This window comes from Lytechinus variegatus, chromosome 1 (genome assembly GCF_018143015.1).
Source record: "Lytechinus variegatus isolate NC3 chromosome 1, Lvar_3.0, whole genome shotgun sequence".
Classification (NCBI taxonomy): domain Eukaryota; kingdom Metazoa; phylum Echinodermata; class Echinoidea; order Temnopleuroida; family Toxopneustidae; genus Lytechinus; species Lytechinus variegatus.
This window is the reverse complement of record NC_054740.1, coordinates 61,959,582-61,982,532: the sequence shown is the minus strand read 5'-3', so window position 1 is coordinate 61,982,532 and position 22,951 is coordinate 61,959,582. Positions and strand designations below refer to the sequence as shown.

The 22,951-nt window shown below is 35.4% G+C and overlaps 1 protein-coding gene across 1 annotated transcript in view; it reads right to left on the bottom strand.

Moving 5' to 3' along the window:
• The window catches only part of LOC121431384 (adhesion G-protein coupled receptor G6-like), a 69,589-nt gene that overhangs the window by 643 nt on the left and 45,995 nt on the right, over positions 1-22,951 (bottom strand). The window contains exons 2-3 of the mRNA XM_041628940.1: positions 1,079-3,591; positions 210-382 (exon numbers count right to left, since the gene is read on the bottom strand). Of these exons, the coding sequence (XP_041484874.1) occupies positions 210-382; positions 1,079-3,591 (2,686 nt within the window). The remainder of the gene's footprint in view (positions 1-209; positions 383-1,078; positions 3,592-22,951) is intronic.

The following is a 22,951-nucleotide window of genomic DNA, read 5'->3' as shown; positions in this document are numbered from 1 at the left end:
ATTCATAAGGGTGTATCTCGAAATCCTTCGTGGGATATTGTTTTATTTCCAAAAAGGCCATACAATGACCCGGGACAATGACAGCGTTATAAAATAACGTCGGCTTTTTCCCAAACCAATAAGGCACTCCAAAATCAATGGATAAGTCCAATTTTGGCATGAAGCCGATTATGCTCTTTATAGTATAATCACCTACTAATTTGAATTACCTGTTCACTTTTGTGCTCCAGAGTTTACATGTGCCTCTATTACAGGTGAATGCGGTTAGGATGTAGACACCTTGAAGGCTATTTAACAAGATGAAGACATACCAGAGAACCGTTATAGCTGCCCAAGCGGCGATGTAGGCGAATAGCCAAGTGAACCCCATTAATAAGGCGATCTGAGGACACAGAATACAGAGCATTGACAAATGTACACTGTTAAAATAAAGCGTATAAAAACAGTAATTATCGAACACTGTTTATATGATAGATGCACTGCAATCAACGTAAAAACACAATAGTCCGTTGGTATTTTTACAAAGATGTTATTTTACAAAGATTATATTTTACTTTGTTGTACATTTAACTTGTAATTCTACGTGACATATCACTGCATAAATACGATTGGTTTGATAAATCATTGTGTCGTATGTTACTAATAGGGAAACATCCTGTACATTTACGATTTTTCATTGTAAAATTAAAATGAGAAACTCGGCGTCAAATATAACACAAGCAATAACTACACAATAAAGGAGTTTGGTATTAACCGATCAAAGCAGTCCAAATGACGATTATTTTTTGGATGAAATGTTAACACGAGGCTAGAATAAAGGTAATTTATAATCATGGATAACGATTTTACAAAAGATATTGGCATCTTCGTCTCAGACCAACGTACTGACATCATTATCTTGCCCATTTAGGAATATCCTGTATTTCAAAAAACTGGGGTTATACGAATTCTTTCTCCCTTTTATATTTTAAATTCAGACCTGAAAGAGAGAGCTTGATATTACCAACCCGTCACATTCAGAAAATGTAACTACAAAAGATATAGCTACAACGTTATGATAAACATTCTGATCACGGACCTTGAATGAGACCATCGTATCTCTTCTCGTTTTTCTCCTTCTCCTTCTCTCGTCTTCCAGACCACTTCTCGGCGTTCTTCTTGAGAGGAACCCACTTACAATGTTAGTGAACATAGCAACGTTGACCAGCAACGTCAAGCCAACGGGTACCCCGAAGGCTAAAAGGTTCGCGAGACCTCCAGTAATCCAACAGCTCGCTACGGTCCCGTACTGGAAATCTGCATTGCTCCAGAAATCAACCGCGACACTAACTAGAACAACAACGAGAGGTGCTCCCCAGCCATAGGCGCAGTACAAAAGGAATGTCTTGTAGATCTTGGAGCCCATCACGAAACGCTTCCTCATGGAGCCTGCTCTTGTTCCTAGGCTCTGTGACAGGTGAAAAGCAAGAACATTGGTCCAGGTGAAGGCACTGAGCCAAGCGTAGTGCAGAATGATGGCTATCACGGTACAGATTGTATCGTTCTGTGTCTCACCAACACCGAAGAGGAACAACCCTTGACCTACGAAAAGAGCAACAATGAGAGACATAACGGTCTTACCAGGAAGGTTCCGCATGGAGGGAAACACTAAGTAGGTTGTGAAAGTAATGAGCATGCTTATCAAGGAAAGCCCTAATCCGAAGCAACTAACAAGGATCTCTGCAGAAGAAAAACTGAAGATAGGTATCCTTTCTTCGGATATGGACGCCGAAGTATTCCCCAGGACACCGTGGCACACCAAGACTGTTCCATTTGCTGTAATCTCATATTGATTAGCTTTGATGATTTTCTCCGTCGGCAGGTATTTAAGTCGTTCCCGGCCGTTTTTTACAGGAACTACTATGAAGTCACTATAAGGGGCCGAGTCTACTGGACAAGGCACATGATCCAACGCTAAACGGTTGCATGCCATAACTCTTTGCCTCGTATGTACCTGGGTACCTGTTTCCGTGAAACTCGTTACATATATAAGATTCTGAAGAATCTTTGCCTGGTAGTTAACGTTAAGATTCGTTGGAACACTCGTCTGGTTTTCAGTGACATTGAATTCTACTGATCGGGAAGAGTTCATGGTGACGTCTCGACATTTTCCCGCCCCGATGAGGTCACGATGAAGAGACAAGCACCCTTGTTGGAAATCTACGTTTAAGGTTTGGCATGGTAATGACTGGATTTCCAGTTGAGATTTGAAGGTATTGATAAGACCCAATAACGATGTCGACACCCTTGGGTCGCTGCTGTTCGTGGTAGTGATTGACATATTAGCTATCTTGTAAATATTGTCAACGGAACATTCCCCAACAAGATCATTCAAAGTGAAGGATAAGTGCACTCTCTGAACTTCTGAAACACATGTCAACCACCAGTCTATCATATCAGAGCACTCGTTAGATCTGAAATCAAACTTGTTGGATATCTGAGTTTCGATACGAACACTCTTTGTATTCCTGAATGGTCCACATGATGTTGGAATCGTCGAAGGAATCTTGATACAGTCACCAAATGGGGTAAGATATCCCTTTGCGCAATTGACTACACGACATTTCTCAAGAAAGATGTCAAAGATTTGATCCTGATTGGGACAAGGTGGGAATCCCAGCGATCTTTCTCCCTCGTGATTTATAACGTAATAGTCACCCTTTGAGAAGTCCGCTACTATCCTCAGTGAGTAAAATCTGATTTGAGGTGGGTCATACCGCACAATGTTGCATCGCACTTCGACGCCTAGGTTACACTGAGCGCAGTACTTGTTCCTGTAGTAGATTCCATTTGCTGCTATTACGGACTGGTATCTCCGACACAAAGTCCTAATCCGCTGGTCAAAGAAACTACTCGGACAATTAGAAACAAGATTTGGAAAGCACCGGCGGAGGGGTTTCGCTTTGGCTGGTTCAGTCACAGTTACATCGCAGTATTTTGTTGCAAGTGACACCCACTTTGTAAACGTACCCGAAGTCCCTATTTCGGAGTTTACTGTCCATAACCCAGTACTGTTAAATGATGAATTGCATTTGGAAAACTCAACGTTCCAGGATTTAATATTCTGTATGCTCAAGCCATTACAGAGAGCGCAAAACATATTCTTATATGTGAGTCCCTGATGGTCGTATACAGGTGTATTTAATATGACGTCGCGGGTTTCATCTTCACACATCTTGCGATAGTTCCTATCAATGTCTGAAGACATCTTTGTAGGACAAGATGCAATAATGTAATATCCATATTGCAGCTTTTCGACTGGCCTTCCGGCACTGATGATCTGCCACTCCTTTTTGTCGACGAAGTTCCGCACCCTGACGCAGCTGTATGTAGCATTTGTGCTTGTTATTGAGGGTGTTTGTGAGTGGATAGCACTAACGTGAGTCCTGTAGCGACTGCACTGGGTGTGGTCTTTGCAGCAATCGTTGAAGAATGGACAATCTTGGTCACAGAAACAGAGTGGAGGGCGCCCGCTATTTCCTTCTGTCCACGGACATTGGCCACTGCAAGTCTGTTCTGGCGTGCATGTCCCACCGATGTTAGCTGGAAAACCTGCATAGTGGAGATATAAGTCGAGAATGTCAGAATGAGACCTCTGAAGTGTGTACATGCAAGGAAAGATTGAAGTCAATAAATATTTTTGGTAAGAGTGAAAGTACCGGTATGTCTGAAATAGGAATTTGGTAAAATTATAAAATTCTTTCTAGCAGACGCGGACATATTGGTAAATTTGTCACTTGGTGACCGAGTATCTATTCGATTAAAAATGAAGGATCTAACTACCCTTTCGTAAAATATCATACCACTTTTGCAGATACAACAGGCATGACAGGGATTAAATCTCTGTCCAGATATTGCCATTTTGTCTTTTCACCATTCAATTCAGGAAAAATGGCATTGGTCATGTATAGGAATTAATGTGATGAATTGAATACTATCCCTTTAACTTTATAACACACTGATACAGTCGAGTATCATTTTTAAGACAGGTCTTTCTATAAACAAAATAGACACATCTTCCTTACATATATCTTAAGATTCCATATGCATGGATTATGGAATTGTTGAAAGTAACAAAATGTCATGACGACGTTCATTAAAAGCCAGGAGTGCGGCAATTATTATATTGCTAACAATATGAGTAAAATTTCCGCTCCTAGCTTCTCAAAGTTGTGTTGGTTAATTAATGCAGTAATTTGCAATCTCTCTTTCCTCCAATTGTATCAAATATTGGAATAAATAACATAATTCAATCCAGGAAAGTGCTACACTATCTACAGTAGATTAAAAAAACTTAAAACAAACTACTCAATGAAATATAGGATCTTGTTCTGAGTGTGTGAGGAGGTGTGCGTCGGTTGCGTGTGTGAGGGTGTTTGTGTGCGGTATGTTTGTATGGGTCCCTGCATGCGTAATTGCTTCTTGAATATGTACGTATTTTATGATCTTTTACTTGTTTCTATTTCTTTATAAAAAATTGTATTTGTAATTATTCCGTTATGTATTTAATGTAAAGTGCAATTTTTGAAAAACGAGTTTCGACTCCTCTTCTGGTCCTAACCATTTGGCTATATAGGCCTATATATATGCCTTTTAATTGATTTATAATTTTCATATTGGTTTGGTAATTTAATTTGAACTTGAATAACGGCTGCTGCCGAGTTCTTTGAATAAGTCGAAATATTTTAGAATAGCATTGGGAATCTACTTCACTAACTCGTATACACGAGGGTCGAGTATGGGAGAGCTCGTACTGTGGAAGCTAGATGAGAAAAAGCTGGCAGAGCTCTAAAAAAGGGGTACATAAAGATCTGTTTTTCCTACTAAGATGCACGTGTTTTCCACAGGTAATTATCTGATACCCTGGGAAGTCGAATGGTTTTCACCAACGAGAAATGACAAGTCAACATTTTTCTCTCTCCTTGCCGAAGACAGACTTCCTTTCTTGATCACTAGAAACTTTCCGTACACCATACTATCTAGCCCCGATCACCGAAGCAACGTGATACATGAAATGAACTTTCAGCATGTGCAGTAAAGTACTCTGTTCAAAATCCTTAAAAATTTATGACCAAAAGAAAATGGAGTTACAGCAAATAAGACGGAAAGTCAAATGATGACATCTAAATGCTTTCGCAGCGCTAAAGAGATATATGTTTAACATATGTTAGCACAAGTTTCCTATTTAGTTTTCATTCCATTTCTTATACTACACTTCTTTTAAGCGAGTATGTATTAACAAGATAGGGTGCAGATTAATTTACTACAGAGCTACCAAGTCTCACGCATTATGCGTGAGACTCAAGCATTTTGGACTCTTGTTCATCCCCTCATATCTCTGTATCACGCAACTCTCACAGCCTATCCCCTTATACTTTGTACATAATGTTTGTGATCTCACTCAGATTCACAGAAAATCTCACGCATAGCTGGTCTTTGAACTTGGCATCTCTGTTACTATATGATATGTAATGTGAAAGATAAGTCCACTGCTCTCTAAAAAAAAAACATTTGTAGGTAGGAATGTGTTGATAATGAATGGCCTCACACATGATCCATGCAGGTGACAACTTTACATAAAAGGTAAGCTCTAAAACAATGCTTTATCTTTACTTAATAACATTCATTATGAGATTCTTGTCGAAATGAAGATATCACTTTTTTAAGACAATGTATTTTCATTTTGACAAACAACTATGAATTATCACTGGATATTCTATTAGATGCCAGAAGATTAGGTTTCTAGTCAATTTAGAGTTGTAGAGTGTAGTAATTTGAAAGGGCGTGGGTGGCATTCTGTACTTATCCGCACCGACTCTGCTTTCTTTTTTGAGCAGGCATTGAACAAATTTCCGCCATTCAAAATGGAGCACTCTTTTCAGCCAAGCGAGTTACAGGCGGGTTAACCCTTTTTCCGTATCAAACACCAAATCACAAAACGACCAAACCAAATGATTGCTCTAAGTAAATATGAAAAATGTGTTTTAGGGGAGGAAACGATACGTGAATTTAGATAAATAATGTGGAGCGTTGTGGCCCAGTGCATTAGTCTTCGGACTTTGAAACAGAGGGTCGTGGGTTCGAATCTCAGCCATGGCGTAATTTCCTTCGGCAAGAAACTGATCCACAATGAGCTGCACTCAACCCAGGTGAGGTAAATGGGTACCGGTAGGAAGTATTTCCTTAAAAAGCTGTGTGCGCTATGAACGCCAAGCTTAGCCGGGTAATATATAGGAGTGCCTTGAGTATCTAACAAGGTGGATATGTGCGCAATATAAATACCCTATATTATTATTATTATAAATAGATAGATAAATAAATCAGGGAATTAATAAATACAAAAAGAATGAATAAATGAATGAATGAACAAATGATTAAATAAAAGAAAAATCACATAAGAATATCAAACAAAAATCGAAAGCGATTTCAGCATAGAGATTGCCAAAATACTGAAATTCAATCAATTTATCAAATTCAAATTATTAGTTTTGTTTAAAACGATCTCATGCAGAAAATATGCAACTTGTGAGTGAATTTATTCAAAGATGCAACTCAAAGGAAGAAATGTACTTAAGAATTGACTTTTACTCATCAAGCAAAGTCGACAAATATGACGAATCGTCACATAAATAACATACTGATACCCCCTCAGGATCTATGTGTCATGTCGCTTGTTTATCAATACAGTACTTACAATTTAATTCATCATGGGAAATGCACAGCCTCTTTCAAGGGCATTTCTTCAGAGGCATGGAGAATATGAACATGATTATTTGCCAAATTTTGATGATTAAGTATACATGCAAGCTTATTGTCGAGTAGGCATTAGTTTGTGGGAGAGTTAACTTTGCTCTACAGTGCGTATCAAAAAAGTTTACACTTTGAAAAAGCCCTGGGAATTAAAAAATATACAACTTGTGGTTAATTTTTTCACATATAATCTTGATTTTGGGTCTCATCTATCCAATTAAAGTAAAAGTTTTGACAGAATGTTACACTTGAGTGAGCACTGTCCATTTTTGTAAAGCTCTTAGAAATATGTTTGCGCAGAAATGCTCATTTTCACGATGTGTCAAGGGGAAGGGCAAAATAAAACTTACCCTGCGAAACATTTCTCATACATTTACTTTGCACTTAAGTCAATTGAAATAAAACGGATACAGTCAAGCATTTTGTAACAAATTTGCCACCCAAATTGAAATTTCAACATTTAGTAAGCACAACCTTTACCCTTTTTGTGCCAGCTGGATCTGAGGACATAACTGAATATGAACAAAAGATTGTATCAGACATCTCCAGCATTTTTTTCACTAAGTTTTTATCATTTTAAGTGGGTTTACATTTCATTTTCATGTGTTGTTTCTCCACACTTTTCCCAAGCTTGACAATGATAAGCGAAATGAAAATCAAGCCTAAGCAATTTCATGTAAATCACAGCTCAGTGTAAAGCAAATATCGTCACGATTGCCTCGGTGTGTGGGGGAGTGGGGTGCAATGCACTCTTCAAAGTGTTTTGGGCAAGGAAACAGGTTTAAAAAAATAAATTTTAGCAGCTAAACTTCATGATTAAGGTCTACTTTTATTCGCATAACTATTTCAAAGTTCTGCGCAAATCATTTTTCACTAACTTTTCAAAAGTAAGAGGTGCCCACTCAAGCGGAAATATTTTTTGACAGTTATATCGTCATTTGCTTAAATGGATCTGTACCAATATTAAAATGTGGGAAAAATCTTCAAGATATTACAAATGTATAATTTTACAGGATTTTTCCTAAGTGTAAACTTTTTTTTTGATACGCACTGTATACACGCCTCGAATAAACGGAGTAAGAACCGTCAAATTCAAATTTTGATTGAAATTCAATAACTGCTTAGCGATTTCATGATTATCATTATCATGCATTTTATTTGTTTCATTCAAAAATATCAATCACAAATTGCAGATCTATATAGACCGCCTTAAAGCGTATCCCAATTCATGATATGATAGGAAATTTTTAAAAAAGTATGAAACAAAATCACATCTGAAGGATTGCATTTATGAGGCGTTACTATCATATTTGGTGATATTATAACTTGGAAGATATCGTCACAAAAGCACACATGCAAATAATCAATAAAGGCCAAACAAACATAATAATGATATCATATCACATAATAATCATAATCATATGACATGTATTTCCTTTATCAACTGAAAAATGGATGAACCATGTAATATGTGATCCATTATACCATGAATGTTTTGTTATGTATATTTTTATGAAAAGGATCAATAAAACATGAATTACAAAAAAAAAACATGTAATTATTGTTTTAATTAAAGAGAGAAATGTACCTTACAAAAATATGAAAAGGAATATTGGCAATTTAGACCTTGAAAGGAAATATAAAGTTTTAAGGAATTTAGTTCAAAGGAAGGTAAGAAGTGCCAAAAACGAATACTTTCAAGAACAAATCGAAGAAAAAAAACATGATTCTAGAAAATTGTGGATGAATATGAAAGGTTTAGGTCTAAAAAGTAAAGGGAAATCTGATAAAAAACGGTTATTAATGTGCAAGGTGATTCAAGTCACGATAAGGCTAAAATTGCAAATGAGTTTAATCGTTATTTTACGACTGTGGCTGACAAGCTAGTTTGTAAATTATCAGTAAATACAAAAAAAAATCATGCAGAAACGGACCAAATTTCAAAAGTTTTATGAAGAAAAGGGTATTTCAAAAGGTAGTTTTCATTTTTCCCCTGTTACAGAAAAAAATTGTTTTAGATGAACTAAATAGGTTGAAAATATCAAAACGTACTGGTCTAGATATGATACCTGCAAGATTTTTAAAAGATGGGGCAAGAAATTTGTACAAACCTTTGAATTATGTTATTAATTTATCTCTTATGACTTCTACCTTTCCTGATGATATGAAATTCGCAAAAGTTACCCCGCTACATAAAAAGAAAGATAAAACTGACGTTAGTAATTATAGGCCTATAAGTGTATTAAGTGTAGTGTCGAAAATCTGGGGAAAATCTGTTCATGCTCAAGTGGAGAAATACTTCCAAGAAACCAAGCTAATATATACATTTCAGTCCGGCTTTCGTAACGGATATTCCACTGAAACTTGTTTAATTCATTTAACAGATTTTATCAGGAATGAAATTTCACATGGGCACATGGTTGGAATGGTTCTCCTAGACTCACAAAAAGCCATTGATACTGTAAATCCTAACATAGTTTAAAAGAAATTAGAAGTGATGGGTTTAGACTCATGTGTGACATGGTTTAGATCATATTTATTTAACCGTCATCAGGTAGTTACCATGCAGACGGTTCTTTCTGATTCACTGCCTATTAAATGCGGAGTCCCTCAAGGAAGCATTTTAGGCCCCATTCTTTTTTTATCTTTACATCAATGATATGTGTACTTGTATTAACGAATTTGAATTAATTTTATATGCTGATGATAGTGTCTTGCTATATTCAGATACAAATCCCAAGACAATTGATAAAAAACTTAGTGCAGACTTGGCAAATTGCATCGAATGGATGTGTGACAACAAGCTTAGTTTACACGTTGGGAAAACGGAAAGCATTTTATTTTGTACGAAACGAAAGTTAAGATATACACACGATTTCAATAATCAGGTAATTGACGGAAAAGATTCAGTAAGATATTTGGGAATTAATTCAACAAGTAACCTATCATGGACGGGTTTGGTAGACTCAATCGCCAAAAAGACAAATTCACGCTTGAAATTTTTGTATAGATATCAAACCTGTTTGAACTTGAAGTCTAGACGTATTTTATGCTTTGCTTTAATACAATGTTTATTCGACTATGCCAATGCGGCTTGGTACGGGAGTCTGGGTGCTACGGATAAGAAAAAACTAAGAATAATTCAAAATAAAATTGTAAGATACATAAATGTTTTAGGACCAAGAGCACATGTCGGATATAATGAACTTGAAAAGGCAGGATTTCTTCATGTAGATCACATATCACAACAATTAATATTACACCACGTGCATAAAATATTCTATTCGGATAAATTACATCATTATATAGCAAATAATTTCACCCGTGTATAAAATATCCATAGGTACGATATTCGAAATAGTAATTTTAATTTCGTATAACCAAAGCGTGACGGACATATTGGGAACACTTTTCATTTTAATGGCATCCAATCTTAGAATACTCTTCCTGATTAAGTGAAAGCCGTGAATTTTTTTTGTCAATTTAAGAGTGCATTAAAGAATCACCTAAAACTGGAAGCTGCTTGAGAACAACATTACCAGTAAAAATAACACATTTTATACAGTTGGTTTCTAGTATTGTATATAATGTATACATAAGGGTAGGTTAAAATATAATCTTGTTTCACATATTAGGAAGATTATTGTTTGCTTCAGATGTCTGCAAATTATTTGACTGATGGATATGTATGTATGTATTCTATTTCATTTTTTTTTACCATATTCCAGTACTTGTCGTAGTTTATACTTTTTGTTACAATATGTTAATGTGTTATACTTATTATAGGACCCCAGTGGAAATAATCCTTTCGGCTTTCATGGGCTATCCTTTCAAGGTATTCCTCAATTTCATTGTAATATCCTGTGATATTCTTGACGAATAAAATCAATCAATCCCGTCACCTTCCAGGCACCGCTCATGGATTTTGCCAACTTGATTATGAAGGTAGATTTCCCTGTCACTGATTTTGGGATCTAAAGCCCTTGATGATGACGGCCCCATTATTAGAAAACCAATCTCGGACATTGCTCGATGTAGTTAGTGTGAAAACATTTGCAACCGATGATGCTAATGCCCACCAGACTCGATTTTTAAGTGACACAACCAGGTCAAACGGAAAAAAAATCGATTTATATTTAGCTCTGTTGATGAGCCATTATCTCACTCATGGGCATGAAATCAAGATTTTAGAAAGTAAAAACAAATAAAAACATAAAGGAGAATGGAGATCGTCACTTATTGCCCCCGTTAATGAGGAAATTCTTGTGAGGGAAACCTACGAAGCAATCAGATTGAAAATCTACTCTGTGGTTAAATAAACAATAAGGTCAATTGTCATTGTTTATCGTTACAACAGAAGATGAAAGAGATGAACATATAATCACAAAATAATTCAGAGTATATGTTTTATGATTTATCAAGTCTGTAAGGATTCAATGAGTCTGATAGGTCTGAAATGATTTGCATGTTTATCAGTTTGTATTTAAAAAATACTTTTAACATCGACATCGTTTGATATCTGATCGTCTGATCGGAAATTGAATTTAAAAAATTGATAAAATTAAAGTTCTATTCTCACACCAAATTTAATTTCCCTTTATTTACTCAGACATAATTACACTATGATGAATTTTTGTCAATCCATATGAAACATTTTTGTTTTTTAAACATTGATGCTAAACATGAAATGAACGATTTTTTTTTAGAACTGTGCATGTTCATTCAATTCTAGAATAAAACTAAAAGTAATGCTACTTAAACTGTTTTATACATGTACCTTTGATTTACTAAATCAATTTAGTAAATAAAAAAGGTTAATCCATTTTCTATTTATTCACTCATTTAATTCATTCATTAACTTGTCAATTTAACTACTTATCGATGTTTGTTAATTGTTTGTTAGTTTATCACTTACATGCCTTTGTTTATTCATTTATCAAATTGTTTTATTTGAACATATCTATACAAAATTCATTCTACTACAGTTTCTTTGAATCTAAATTAAATTTTCGAAGGAAAAGTTGGCATTGCATATAATCACAACTTCATCACGAGCTAATTTATCTGCCAACACTCACCTTTCACGTTGACGAAAATAGATACAAATTTTGGCAAATTATGGCCAATTTTTAATTGATAATTTACCCTATTTGACTTTGAATGACGACGATATATCATTGTCTTGATAAATTGCCATAAAAAAGAGGCCTTATGAACGCTCTCAATGATTTCATTAGCAAAATTATTGGATAATTAATTTGTTATCCTAAATCTAATATATCTGACGGATGAGATAATTAATTTATATTAATAAAAATAGGCAATTTACAAGCACTGTAAAATAAAATTGCAAACAAGTAAATAGCAACTTACTTAATGCAAATGAAGGAAGTACCTAAATTTCCCTCGCTATATCGAACAAAAATAGACATATCGAGTATTTCAACACTGGTTTAAAGCTTTTCTTATCTCCAAATTGGAAAAACGATTTTTTAGGGCCTCTCATTATTTTTAAGTATGGCCTTTGAAATAAATCACTGAAGCGTTTTGAATATATACACAACAAAAAAAGTAAGTCCCCCCTTAAACAAACATCAATAATTTCCAAACCTATTCGAGTTTTTAATATATTTTTACATGAGCGTGTAGGTAATTATATAAGCTACCCTCTGAGTAAATGTTATGGACGTATTTTACGTCATGCTTCAGTGAGCACCGTCAGAAGGCAAAAATGTCACTTTTCAAAAGTCACAAGCAAAATATCATGACTTTCATTCCATTTTATTGGAACTAATTCCACATTCTCATCATGAAAAATAGTCAGAAGGCTTATAAAAGGTACTTTCTAAAAGACGATACAACTTTTTTGGCTAAATTTCACGGTTGAATAAACACCAGTCCGAATTTGCTATAATTGGATATTTTACAGGTTTCTATCAATAAAATGATTGAATATGATGACAGTTATTTTGGGGAAGAGTTTCTTCAACAGTATTCATCGTTTCACGGTTCAATGAACATTTATTGAAAACAAAAAATACGATTTTCAAATATCATAGGCAAGTATTGTTTCATTTTGGTAACTGAAAATGATCTTTTCTGAACTTTTTCGTTGTGTTCATGATCAATTAACATGCTTCAATGATTCAAAGGCGTTTAACTAAACATTCACGCTTGAATGAACATGTGGAATGTGATTAGCTCTTTTTTACGTTATTGGAAAAAATGCAATTTGTAACTATGGATATCTGTCACAAACCTCCTTGCATAGTTCATTTGATTTAATTTTTGTGAAAATCCCGATGTTTAACGCATCAGTGAGCACACAATACTCGAAAATTATGCAAATGAGAAGAAAGTTCAAGGCCTTGGCCCCACTCTGTGCTGCATCGAATGTTTATTTTGGTGTGCGCACCTTTTGGATAGTGTTACACTGAAGCAATGTGCGAAGTTTCATGAAATAACTGTTGGCAAAAGTAACAAAAACCGTCCATGAAACAAACCCTCATTTCAAAATTTGGACTTCCTCTCTCATAGACTTGTGTACATTATGGGTGCATATGTTTACGAATAAGTAACCCCTTATTCAATATGGTGGAACTTTTTTTCAAGGCTGTCTTTAGCAATGTCGTTTGGCAGTAATGTTTATCAACCTATGGGCAAAATTCTGTGCAAAAATGAAATCGATTCGTTTATTTATGGATGAGTGAGCACGCATCAAAGTGGGAAAATTGGTATTTTCAATATCACAGACGCATTTTAAAGGATAATATAGTGATTATTGGGGGTCAAATTCGGTTTCAAATGTGACTTTAATTGCTGTTGTTTTTATCATCCATCATTTCTATCACCAAATACTTTCCGAATTTTAAACATTTTCATGGTTGAGCGAGCACAATCGAAAACTTAGGAATTAATACTCTTTATACTGCATAAATGTATACTTTTCCTAACAATTTCTCAGGATCAGTTGAATGTATGGACAAATCAGTGGTAGATCCAGAATTTTAAAATAGGGGCAGTCAGACCGCAGGTCCCTATGCTAATGAGCGAAAAGGCCAGATTCATCCAAATCATCTCGTGGCTGAATCCTCCTCCTTGCAAAATCTCGTGATTCATGAGATTTTCTTTCTCTAAGAATTTACCTGTTTTAACCTCAAGTTAAATGAAATATTATTGCACCATCAGATAGAGTAAAAGTTACTCTTTCATATTGGTCATTTATTTTGTAAACAATAGATTGTTAAATAAGTAAATTTCTGGCCTGAAAGTGTGCCTCAAAACTGAATTTTCTTCCTCTGTTTTCTCTTGCAAATTGTGCAAAACTTTTTATTTTGAGCCTCAATGATATATATATCACCATAAAGCTGAACTTCTGTACTTTCTCACAATGCCACTCTTGATATGCGGCACCTTTTAATCGGGTCAAGATCACACTTTTCCCACCAAGGTACAAGACGAGATTTCTGAAATTTTGTACTTGCATGAAATCCAGAGTCCTGAGCTGATTGGCTGGATAAGATTCACAGAACAACAGGCGCGGGGTATTTGAGGAGATTACCACATGGGAAGTGTGACCTTCCCATGAACCCAGGCGCTGAACCGTTGGAATTTGCCACTGGGTGGTCTCTTTGACCAATCAGAGTGCAGTATTCTTGTTTTCAAACTGCTTTATGTACTTGGCAAATGAAAAGTGTGATCTTGACCCGATTAAACCAATTCTTATTTTGAAACCTATATCATTTCAAAGCATACATATTCACCTTTATCATGATATAAAAATCATTTGGGCTCAAACATAAATAAAGTGTGAAAATAGCAGCTTTTGTCAGGTGAAAATATTTAATTTGTAGCATATTTTGGGTCAAAATTTTAACCTTTATTACAAAATCTTTGAATAAATCTAAACACATGACCTAAAATAATGATTCTTCTTCTTTACAATGGTACCAAATTCATGAAATTCGATACACAATTAGAGCAGCAATGATCGAATGAAAAGAGGTGTTTTGGTCCGCATCAAGCTCATTAAATATGCAAAACAACTCAAGTCATGAATATCACTTGGATGAAAGAAGCCACTTTTTGGGGACCTGCAGTCTGACTGGGGGAAGGGGCCTATAATCGGGGAAGCAACCAACATTTTCAAATTTTAACATGATTTAACAAGTTGTAGAGGATACTACCATAAACCCCTATGATGATACGTCACAATTCAGGGGCCGCTGAACAGTTTTCAAAGTGGGGGGGAGACTGGGCCAAAAGTGAGGGGGGGGGGCTGATCATGCAAAAAATCAAAATCGTGTGGTCGTTTTTACATTTTTGTACATGCTTTTGGAAAAAAGTTGGGGCTGAAGCCCCCCCCCCCCCGCTTCCGCAGCCCCTGCAATACATTGTGTTCACTCAACCATGAACATACCATTTCAAAATCTGGTCTGAAGTGGTTGAATGATGGATAGTAAAACAGCATAACACAATAAAATTCACCTGAAAACAACTTTTGCCCAACTTTGTATTTGAACAAACTGAAAAACGACTCTTGTGACTTTTAAAAATGGTCATTTTTAATTCAATCTTTAATTACTCATGCATGACTCAACCGATCGATTTCATTTTTCCTCAGGGTTTGCTTAATGAGTGCAGAAAACCACCTATGAAATATCATATCTCAAACTAATTCGGTTCAAAAGTTACAGCAATTTGATTTAGGGGGACTTACTTTTTTTGTTGTGTATATGTGTGTGTGGGCGAAGGGGGGGGGGGGGCTGCGTGCGAGGGCGTATGCGGGTGTGTGTTCATTGGTTGTAAGCGTAAGGGTAAAGATCATTCATATTTTTCATATCAAAACTATACTTGAAGATCATGTTCCATTTCAGGCTCAGCTATAATTCGATTATACATTTCCCCAGTTTTGGATGTGGTTAGTTTTGAAATGGTTGGTAGCTATAAGAGCAAAGAAAATTCACTGCCAAAATGTTTGCGTTGCCGTTTTGTTTTGGATGTGCAATTTTCCCTTTTCCCCTTTCTCATGATATACATTTGAAAGTTGTAGTATATCCCCGAAGCCCCACACATCTCATACATCTCCAAAAGACTGCAAAAAGACCTGACAATGACCATTTCATCATGTTTTTATTTCACTTCAATTTTCTGTGAATGTTTATAGATTATTGTTTTTATTACGGATAATGAATATGTAAGAAATAGGTCTACACTGTAGACATTATTCTTTAAAAGACGGGAAAGAAGCATTAGGTTTTTGATGCAGTAAAAGGGACATCCTATGTATTTCACTTTAGACTTACGTTAAAACATAAAACATTACATTATAAAACCATAACATTGTTAAAATGTAAGGATACAATATTATATTAATAATATCATCCTAGCAGTAGCAGCCAACTAGATCTTTAAAGAGGGGGGGGGGGGGGGCGAGTGGAGAGCGAATGAAAATGTTGGGGAGAGAGGAAGGGGGGGAAGGCAGATTATCTTCAATTGTTCTTCATTTGTCAAAATTTCTGGGGGCATTTCTGGGGCAACGGTTCCAATGAGGGGGGGGGGGGGGAGAATGCCCACCTCTATGCCTCTCGCGCCGCCACTGTTCCTAAGATTTACAATATTTCGCCTTTATCCTAAAATCTTCTGACTGAGCTTTAATGCATTACGAGGTTATCACAGTTCAAGTTCGTTGTTTCTTCGAGGCTGTTATAGGACAGTCACATTGACGAGACCGACCTACGGAATGCCCTAGAAAATGACGTGTTTACTTTGGTCGGTCTGGGGAACACTCATTCCTTGTGACTGTGGCTCTATAGTGGCGGAGGCACATGACGTTCAGCACGAAGACGAGACTCGAGTCTGGATAATGACAGATTTGTCTATGTAGAACGGCAGCTGAGCAAGTCGAATTGAATGCCTAATTGGTGCGAATGGTTATCAGTCGGTGCAGAAGCTACTCTTTTTTCAGAAATTTTCAAGCATTTCAGTCTCCAGTCAAAGAGGCAGTTACTAATCCCAAAATGCTTGTAACTGTGTATCTTTGATAATGCATGTTCTCTTGTGACTTTGTAGAAAGGAAAGTTTCCTAACTTATTACCAACGATGTAATCCATGGTGTTATCAAGTCTGTAGTACATGTCTTCATCAAGTGACAATTTCATAAAGAGATTTATGGAAATTTTGCCATTATGGTCTAAATGTGCGTCTGATTATACAGATTGACCAAAGTTTGAAACCTACAAAGGACTAAAGCAAGGCGAAAAGGGATTGTTTCACAAGGAACGTTAGAGTATGGAAGTAAATAAAGCTTGAGCCATGTTTTATTAAAAAAATATCTCTATACTGAATTTTCTATGAATATAACAGAATGGCTCTAACGTAAATATCATTCCTTTCTATTTGGGGACCAACTATTACAGGTTCATATAGGACCCATTCTTTTTATCATTTCACATATTACTGAAAGTATGCATTAACCATGCTTATTTAGAAATAATGCAGTTTGAATTGTCAAATTTTGTGGCATATTTGATTCGTGTTTTTAAAGCTAAAATATAAATGCTTCCAATAATTGAAACTGTGAGATTATACAGGAAGTGCATATCTGTCTCCATTTTTGCCCTCGAAACTTTGAAGTTGCAAGTCGGAATTCTTGCACTCTATATGCTACATTAAATTTGACCTTCAACCGTTGTTTAAGGTGCTAAAGACAATTATTGTTTAATCGAAAAAAGTCTGTATTCAGGTTTTGATGATGAGTTAACAAGTAATTAACCTTGTTAAGTTATGAAGATGGTAATAGCAGGGTCTGGAGTTTACACACTTAACTCCTCAGAGATTACTCGCTACCATGGAAACGTAGAATTAAACTGGTTAACGGGTACTAGACTAATCGGAGCACGCGCGCATGAAATTTAATGGGATTTCGTAAAGCTTACAGCGAGCTTGGCGAAGCTAGGGGTCTATTTATTCCAAATAGTAACAAGATATTAAAGAGAAATAAACAAAAATTTAAGATAGGAAAAAAGCACAATAATTATTGAGGAGTGTACAGTATTCAATAGTCTGAATAGAGAGTACTCTCTTGAAGGCATGTATGAGTTCTTCCACTGTGTGTTTCATTAACCCTACAATCAATATACGTAAGTAGTATTATGCATGATAGAGCAAGTAGCTAGAATTTGCATAAAATACATGGAGAAAAGGCATAATGAAACTTAAACTTGCGTAAATTTGCCTGCATATAGGCATTAAATCTTGATAAGTATGCATGTTTACACTTTCTTATTCGATGGAATAATGCAAATGAAATGACGTATCAGTATGAATCTGAAATTAAAAGTTTTTTTTTTTTCATTACATTTCGTATTGTGATCCCTTTTAGTTATTAATTTGTCTTTCCTAATAACCGGGCTATTGCAGTGTTAAATGGTGAGAAAGAGAGCAATCATCATGTAACCTGGCCAAAGGCCTATTGAGTTTGACATATTGTAAAAAACAATATCGTTGCCCCAGATCATAAAATTGCAATAACCACACCTATATTTGTTCATGATATCGTCTCCCCCCCCCTCACAGTACAGGACAGCTGCTTTAACAGTTGGATGGCTAAAACAATACATCAATGACGCGCTGAAAATAGCTCCTGTATTTCATATTTTGTGGAATGAAGCATGAAGCTTTCGTGTTTGGTTCCAATATAAAAATATATATTTTTAGAAGGGTGTGCAAGTGTGTGATACAGTCATTGGCCCAACACCTGCCCCAGTTAATTAATACACACCTGTGTTTTAATCAAGTAGGTAGAAGGCGTGACAGCGATGTCTTTGCGCTCATCTTTTGTGAAAATAATTTTCCAGTGGCCTGTGAGGTGAAGAGGCCTGTAGCGTATTTTACGTCAAAATAATATTTCATCATGAAATATTACAATATAACATAACCTGATCAAGACCTTTACCCACATTCATGTGAAATTGTGAAAATGATATCTTAATTTCTCAGGCACTTTGGAGATATAAATGGTTTGAAATCTACACTCTAAAAAATGAAGTGCTAATTCAGCTCTTAAAGAGCGTGTATAGTGACTGCACTTCGGAGTGCTGATTTGTCTAGTTCAAATTTGAACGAGAAAAATCAGCTCTCCAAAGTGCAGTCACTATACACGCTCTTTAAGAGCTGAACTAGCACTTCATTTTTTAGAGTGTATGCATTGGTATTTTATAGTAGAGTATTAGACACACAACAATGAATTCACAACTTGGATTCTAAGATATTCATTTTAAAAAAAAACTGTACTTCCTGTAGTAGAAAAGCATAATGTTATATCATGTGTATAGGGGATAGATGCATAAGTCAATTTGTCAGAAAAGAGAGTATATCATTTTGGGGATTTTAATTTATCGACATTAGTGTAGGCCCACTAGTTTTTTTTTCAATTAAAGTGTCTTAACTTCATAAGTAGATTAAAAAGTAATAAGTCATCTTTGTTCAGAAAAATATTTAGTTTGATGAAGAAAGCTTCGTAGACTGTTTTATAAGAATCTCGCATATACAGGCATCAATTTTACCCCTCCAATATTCAGTATCTGCCGGAGAGGCACGGGTAATGTTCACAACTCCATGGCTCATGAGCTCGGGGCTCGGAAATCCATTTAATCAACACTTGGTTAAAAATTCTGGTGCCGCCCTGTCGATAGCTTCATCAATCTAAAGCCTTCAGTTTTTTGCAAACATGGCTCAAAGAGATTCATGTTAAGAAAAAATAATAAAAAAACTGCAGGTTGTAAACTATAAGCGAAATAAGAATGAAGAAGCTTAACATTGAATAGGGACATAAAGCAATTTCAGACTGATTTTCGTTGATTTTGCGAAAAAAAAATGGAGACAGAAGCTGGCTTATGAAATTAACTTGAAGTTTTAGGCCAAAGACACATCTGTTATAGTTTTAGTAAATATGTTAAGAGTAAGGAAACAGTTATTGACTCAATGACTTTAAAGAAACATTGTCCACTACATGTATAATATGCAACATCTGAATGACAATTTGATAAACCAGAGATTTGAGAGACTTGTTTTTGAAATGAAACATGTTATGCTGGCTTAGCTAGGAGAGAACCTGTATTATGAACAGGAGATGGTGGATTCGAATCCCCCTTCTAAAATGATGTTTCGAATTTTGTTGCCACATACGGCCTTCCCTTCAGATTTTAGATAACGGAACCTTATATACAAGCAGTTTTTCATTCATATAGCCTATTGATCATGTTGATTGTAAATGCTTGTTAATTAGATTTCATGTCTGCAGTATCATATATATATGGCAATGCTGTCGTTCAGCAAAATTCAGTTCAGATTGGATGTAAAATCCTCTGCGAAAATGGAAATGTGTTCACATAAAGGATATGATTTTGCACAAAACATATCCTGCGTTAAAGACTGTATATTTTGAAACAAGGTCAGATGATCATATATACACATACCATGATTGGTTCTAGTTTCCGAGATCACTATCAAGTGCGGATCCAGGAAAGGGGTGGTCCCCTTCTTGTGTGTGTGTGTGTGTGTGTATTTGAGTTTTATCAATCAGATATGATTATTTACGTATTGAACCGACCTTTAACGTCACCATCCGAAAGACGTGACAAGGCTCGAACCTCTGCATCAATTTAAAGTTCCCAACTTAGCTTGGATTACAGGCGCACGCCACAACGTACGCCCAGTTGTCAATATGTTATCTGTTTTTATTCTCCTGTTAATCATGTTAATATGAGAAGCACCCACTTTTGAATTGCGATTTGCGCTCCCCTTCGTAAGCAGTTGTAGAATTTTACACTCTGTACGTGTAGTGCCATCTTTGTATTGTTATTGTTGTTGTTATCAATGTTATTATTATCATCATCATTATGATCATTCATTAATAGTATTCATTATTATCAATTTTATTATTATTATTTATTAATCTCTTTATTGTTATCATTATTACTATTTATTATCATTATTGTCAAAACACTGTGAGCTTCTTTTTTGAGTTCCTTCAATTTATGAAAACCTACTCTCTGCTTGTCATTATCTTCATTGACATCACACGTGTCTTTGTGCTTGAAGCGGGATCTTATTTGGGATAATAAGGGTGCTTCATTGTAATTCTGACTTATTTAAACATTTGCGACATCACTCAGCAATTATTGCCGATTCACTATGCTTCTATCCACGCTATTACATATTATTTTATTAAAGTTTTAAATCAAATAAATTCCATTCAAATTGATCTAATTCCATGCATATCATGCTTCTACAAAACCGTGTGTTTCGACAGCTGAAGCTCATAATGGGAATGATACCACTGAAATTATTCTTTTAAAGGGAAAACATTTATATATTAGTTCCAGACGAAACAACGTAAAACAGATATTGAAATAGGATATGAAGTTAAATGGTGTAAAAATTGTATTATTACTTTTTCTGTTTGTACAGAGTAGCCTTTTTTGTTTTTATAATCACATAATCACGCTAAACATGAAAATACTCATTCAAAATGGCGTTTGTCATACTATGTTGTGAAAGCATATACGATTCTCAAAGTCTTGATTAGTACAACAGACTATGTGCTGTAAGCATGTATACATTAACAAAAAGAAATCTAGAACATAATTCTAAAGCAAATTAATTTATGTAAAATCCTAAGACTTTCTCGTAGCTTAATCCTCGCCTTGCCCTGAGAAGTTCAATAGTGACAGTCATTGGCGTTTTCGCTTTTCTTCTTCATAAATCAAACGGTGGATATTATCTCCCCTTCCCCCACTTTTGAGCTGCTTCCTTTTCCATTAAAATCTTAACCTGGGATTAAGGAGTGATCTCGTGTAATATCCCCCTTGATCCTAGGGTCAATGCTTCGAGATGTTCTCTTCTATTTGTACTACGTCAGGGAGACGGAGAAAGAGGTTGAGAGTGTCTATTCATGTTTTTCCATTGTTTTAAAGGGGAATTTGATATTAGCAGAAAAATAGAGAAAAGTATTGGTGAAGGTTTGATGAAAATCCGTTTTATAATAACGGAGTTATCAATGTTTCAGAATTTTGATTTTGTGACGTCACATTCGAGCAGATATGTCGTGTGACATAAATCAAAAGAAATGTATTTTTTTTAAGTGATAGTGATTTTAAATTGTGGGGTGGATATCAGAATCAGACAGATTGCACTTTTTGATATTTTACTCGCGTAATTATTTGTTGTCATAATTACTTATGAACTCCATTCTTTTTTTTGTAGGTTGAGCTTTATCATCATACCTCTTTTTCTTTATAGCGGCTTTATCCTAATATTTTTCATTTCAATGAACAGTTTCCTTATTCTTCGCATCCTCCCCCGTCTCTCTCATATTCTCTTATTCAATGTCTGTCATTTTCTATCAATTCAATTCAATTCAATTTATTTTCATTCTTCAAAATAATACAAATAAGTACAAGATAGATTGATTCAATTTAAATAAATAATAGCATGAACAAAATTCAATATTGAAAAAAAAATGAAATACATATTTGAAAGTGATTTAGATATGAATTAACATACATGTCAAGTTTAAATCAATATAATCAATATCATTAAATATAATTAAATCAATGCAATTATATATCATAAGAAGAATGGAGGGGTCCACTGAAAAGCAAAGCTTGTAGAATGTGGACCCCTCATGTGGACCCCTCATCTCCGTCTCCGTCCCTCTCACACTGGCTCTCACCGCCTCTTCTCCAGATTCTTTCGCTATCCATTATTACATATTTGTTGATGTCATTAAAACTGACCCGTCTTCATATTCTTTCGCCTATCATATTTATGTTTTGTTGATATCGTTAAAACTGAGCCATCTTTTTATTATTTCGTCTATCCATTATGATTTACATTTTGTTTATATCGTTAAAACTGACCCTTCTCCATATTCTTTCGCCTATCTCTACGTTTTGTTTATATCGTTTAAACACTTGGCAAATTAATCTGATTTCGTCAAATGATGTGTGATAAACTACCCGCCCTGGGAGTGTTCATTGACATTCTTGTGCGACAAGTTGTCGGATCTAACAACTTTTCTTGATTTTGATTGGCTGAGAAGCGCTGTCACTACGGTTATGGTAGGATAAAACAGACTTTGTCGGATGAAACGTCCAAC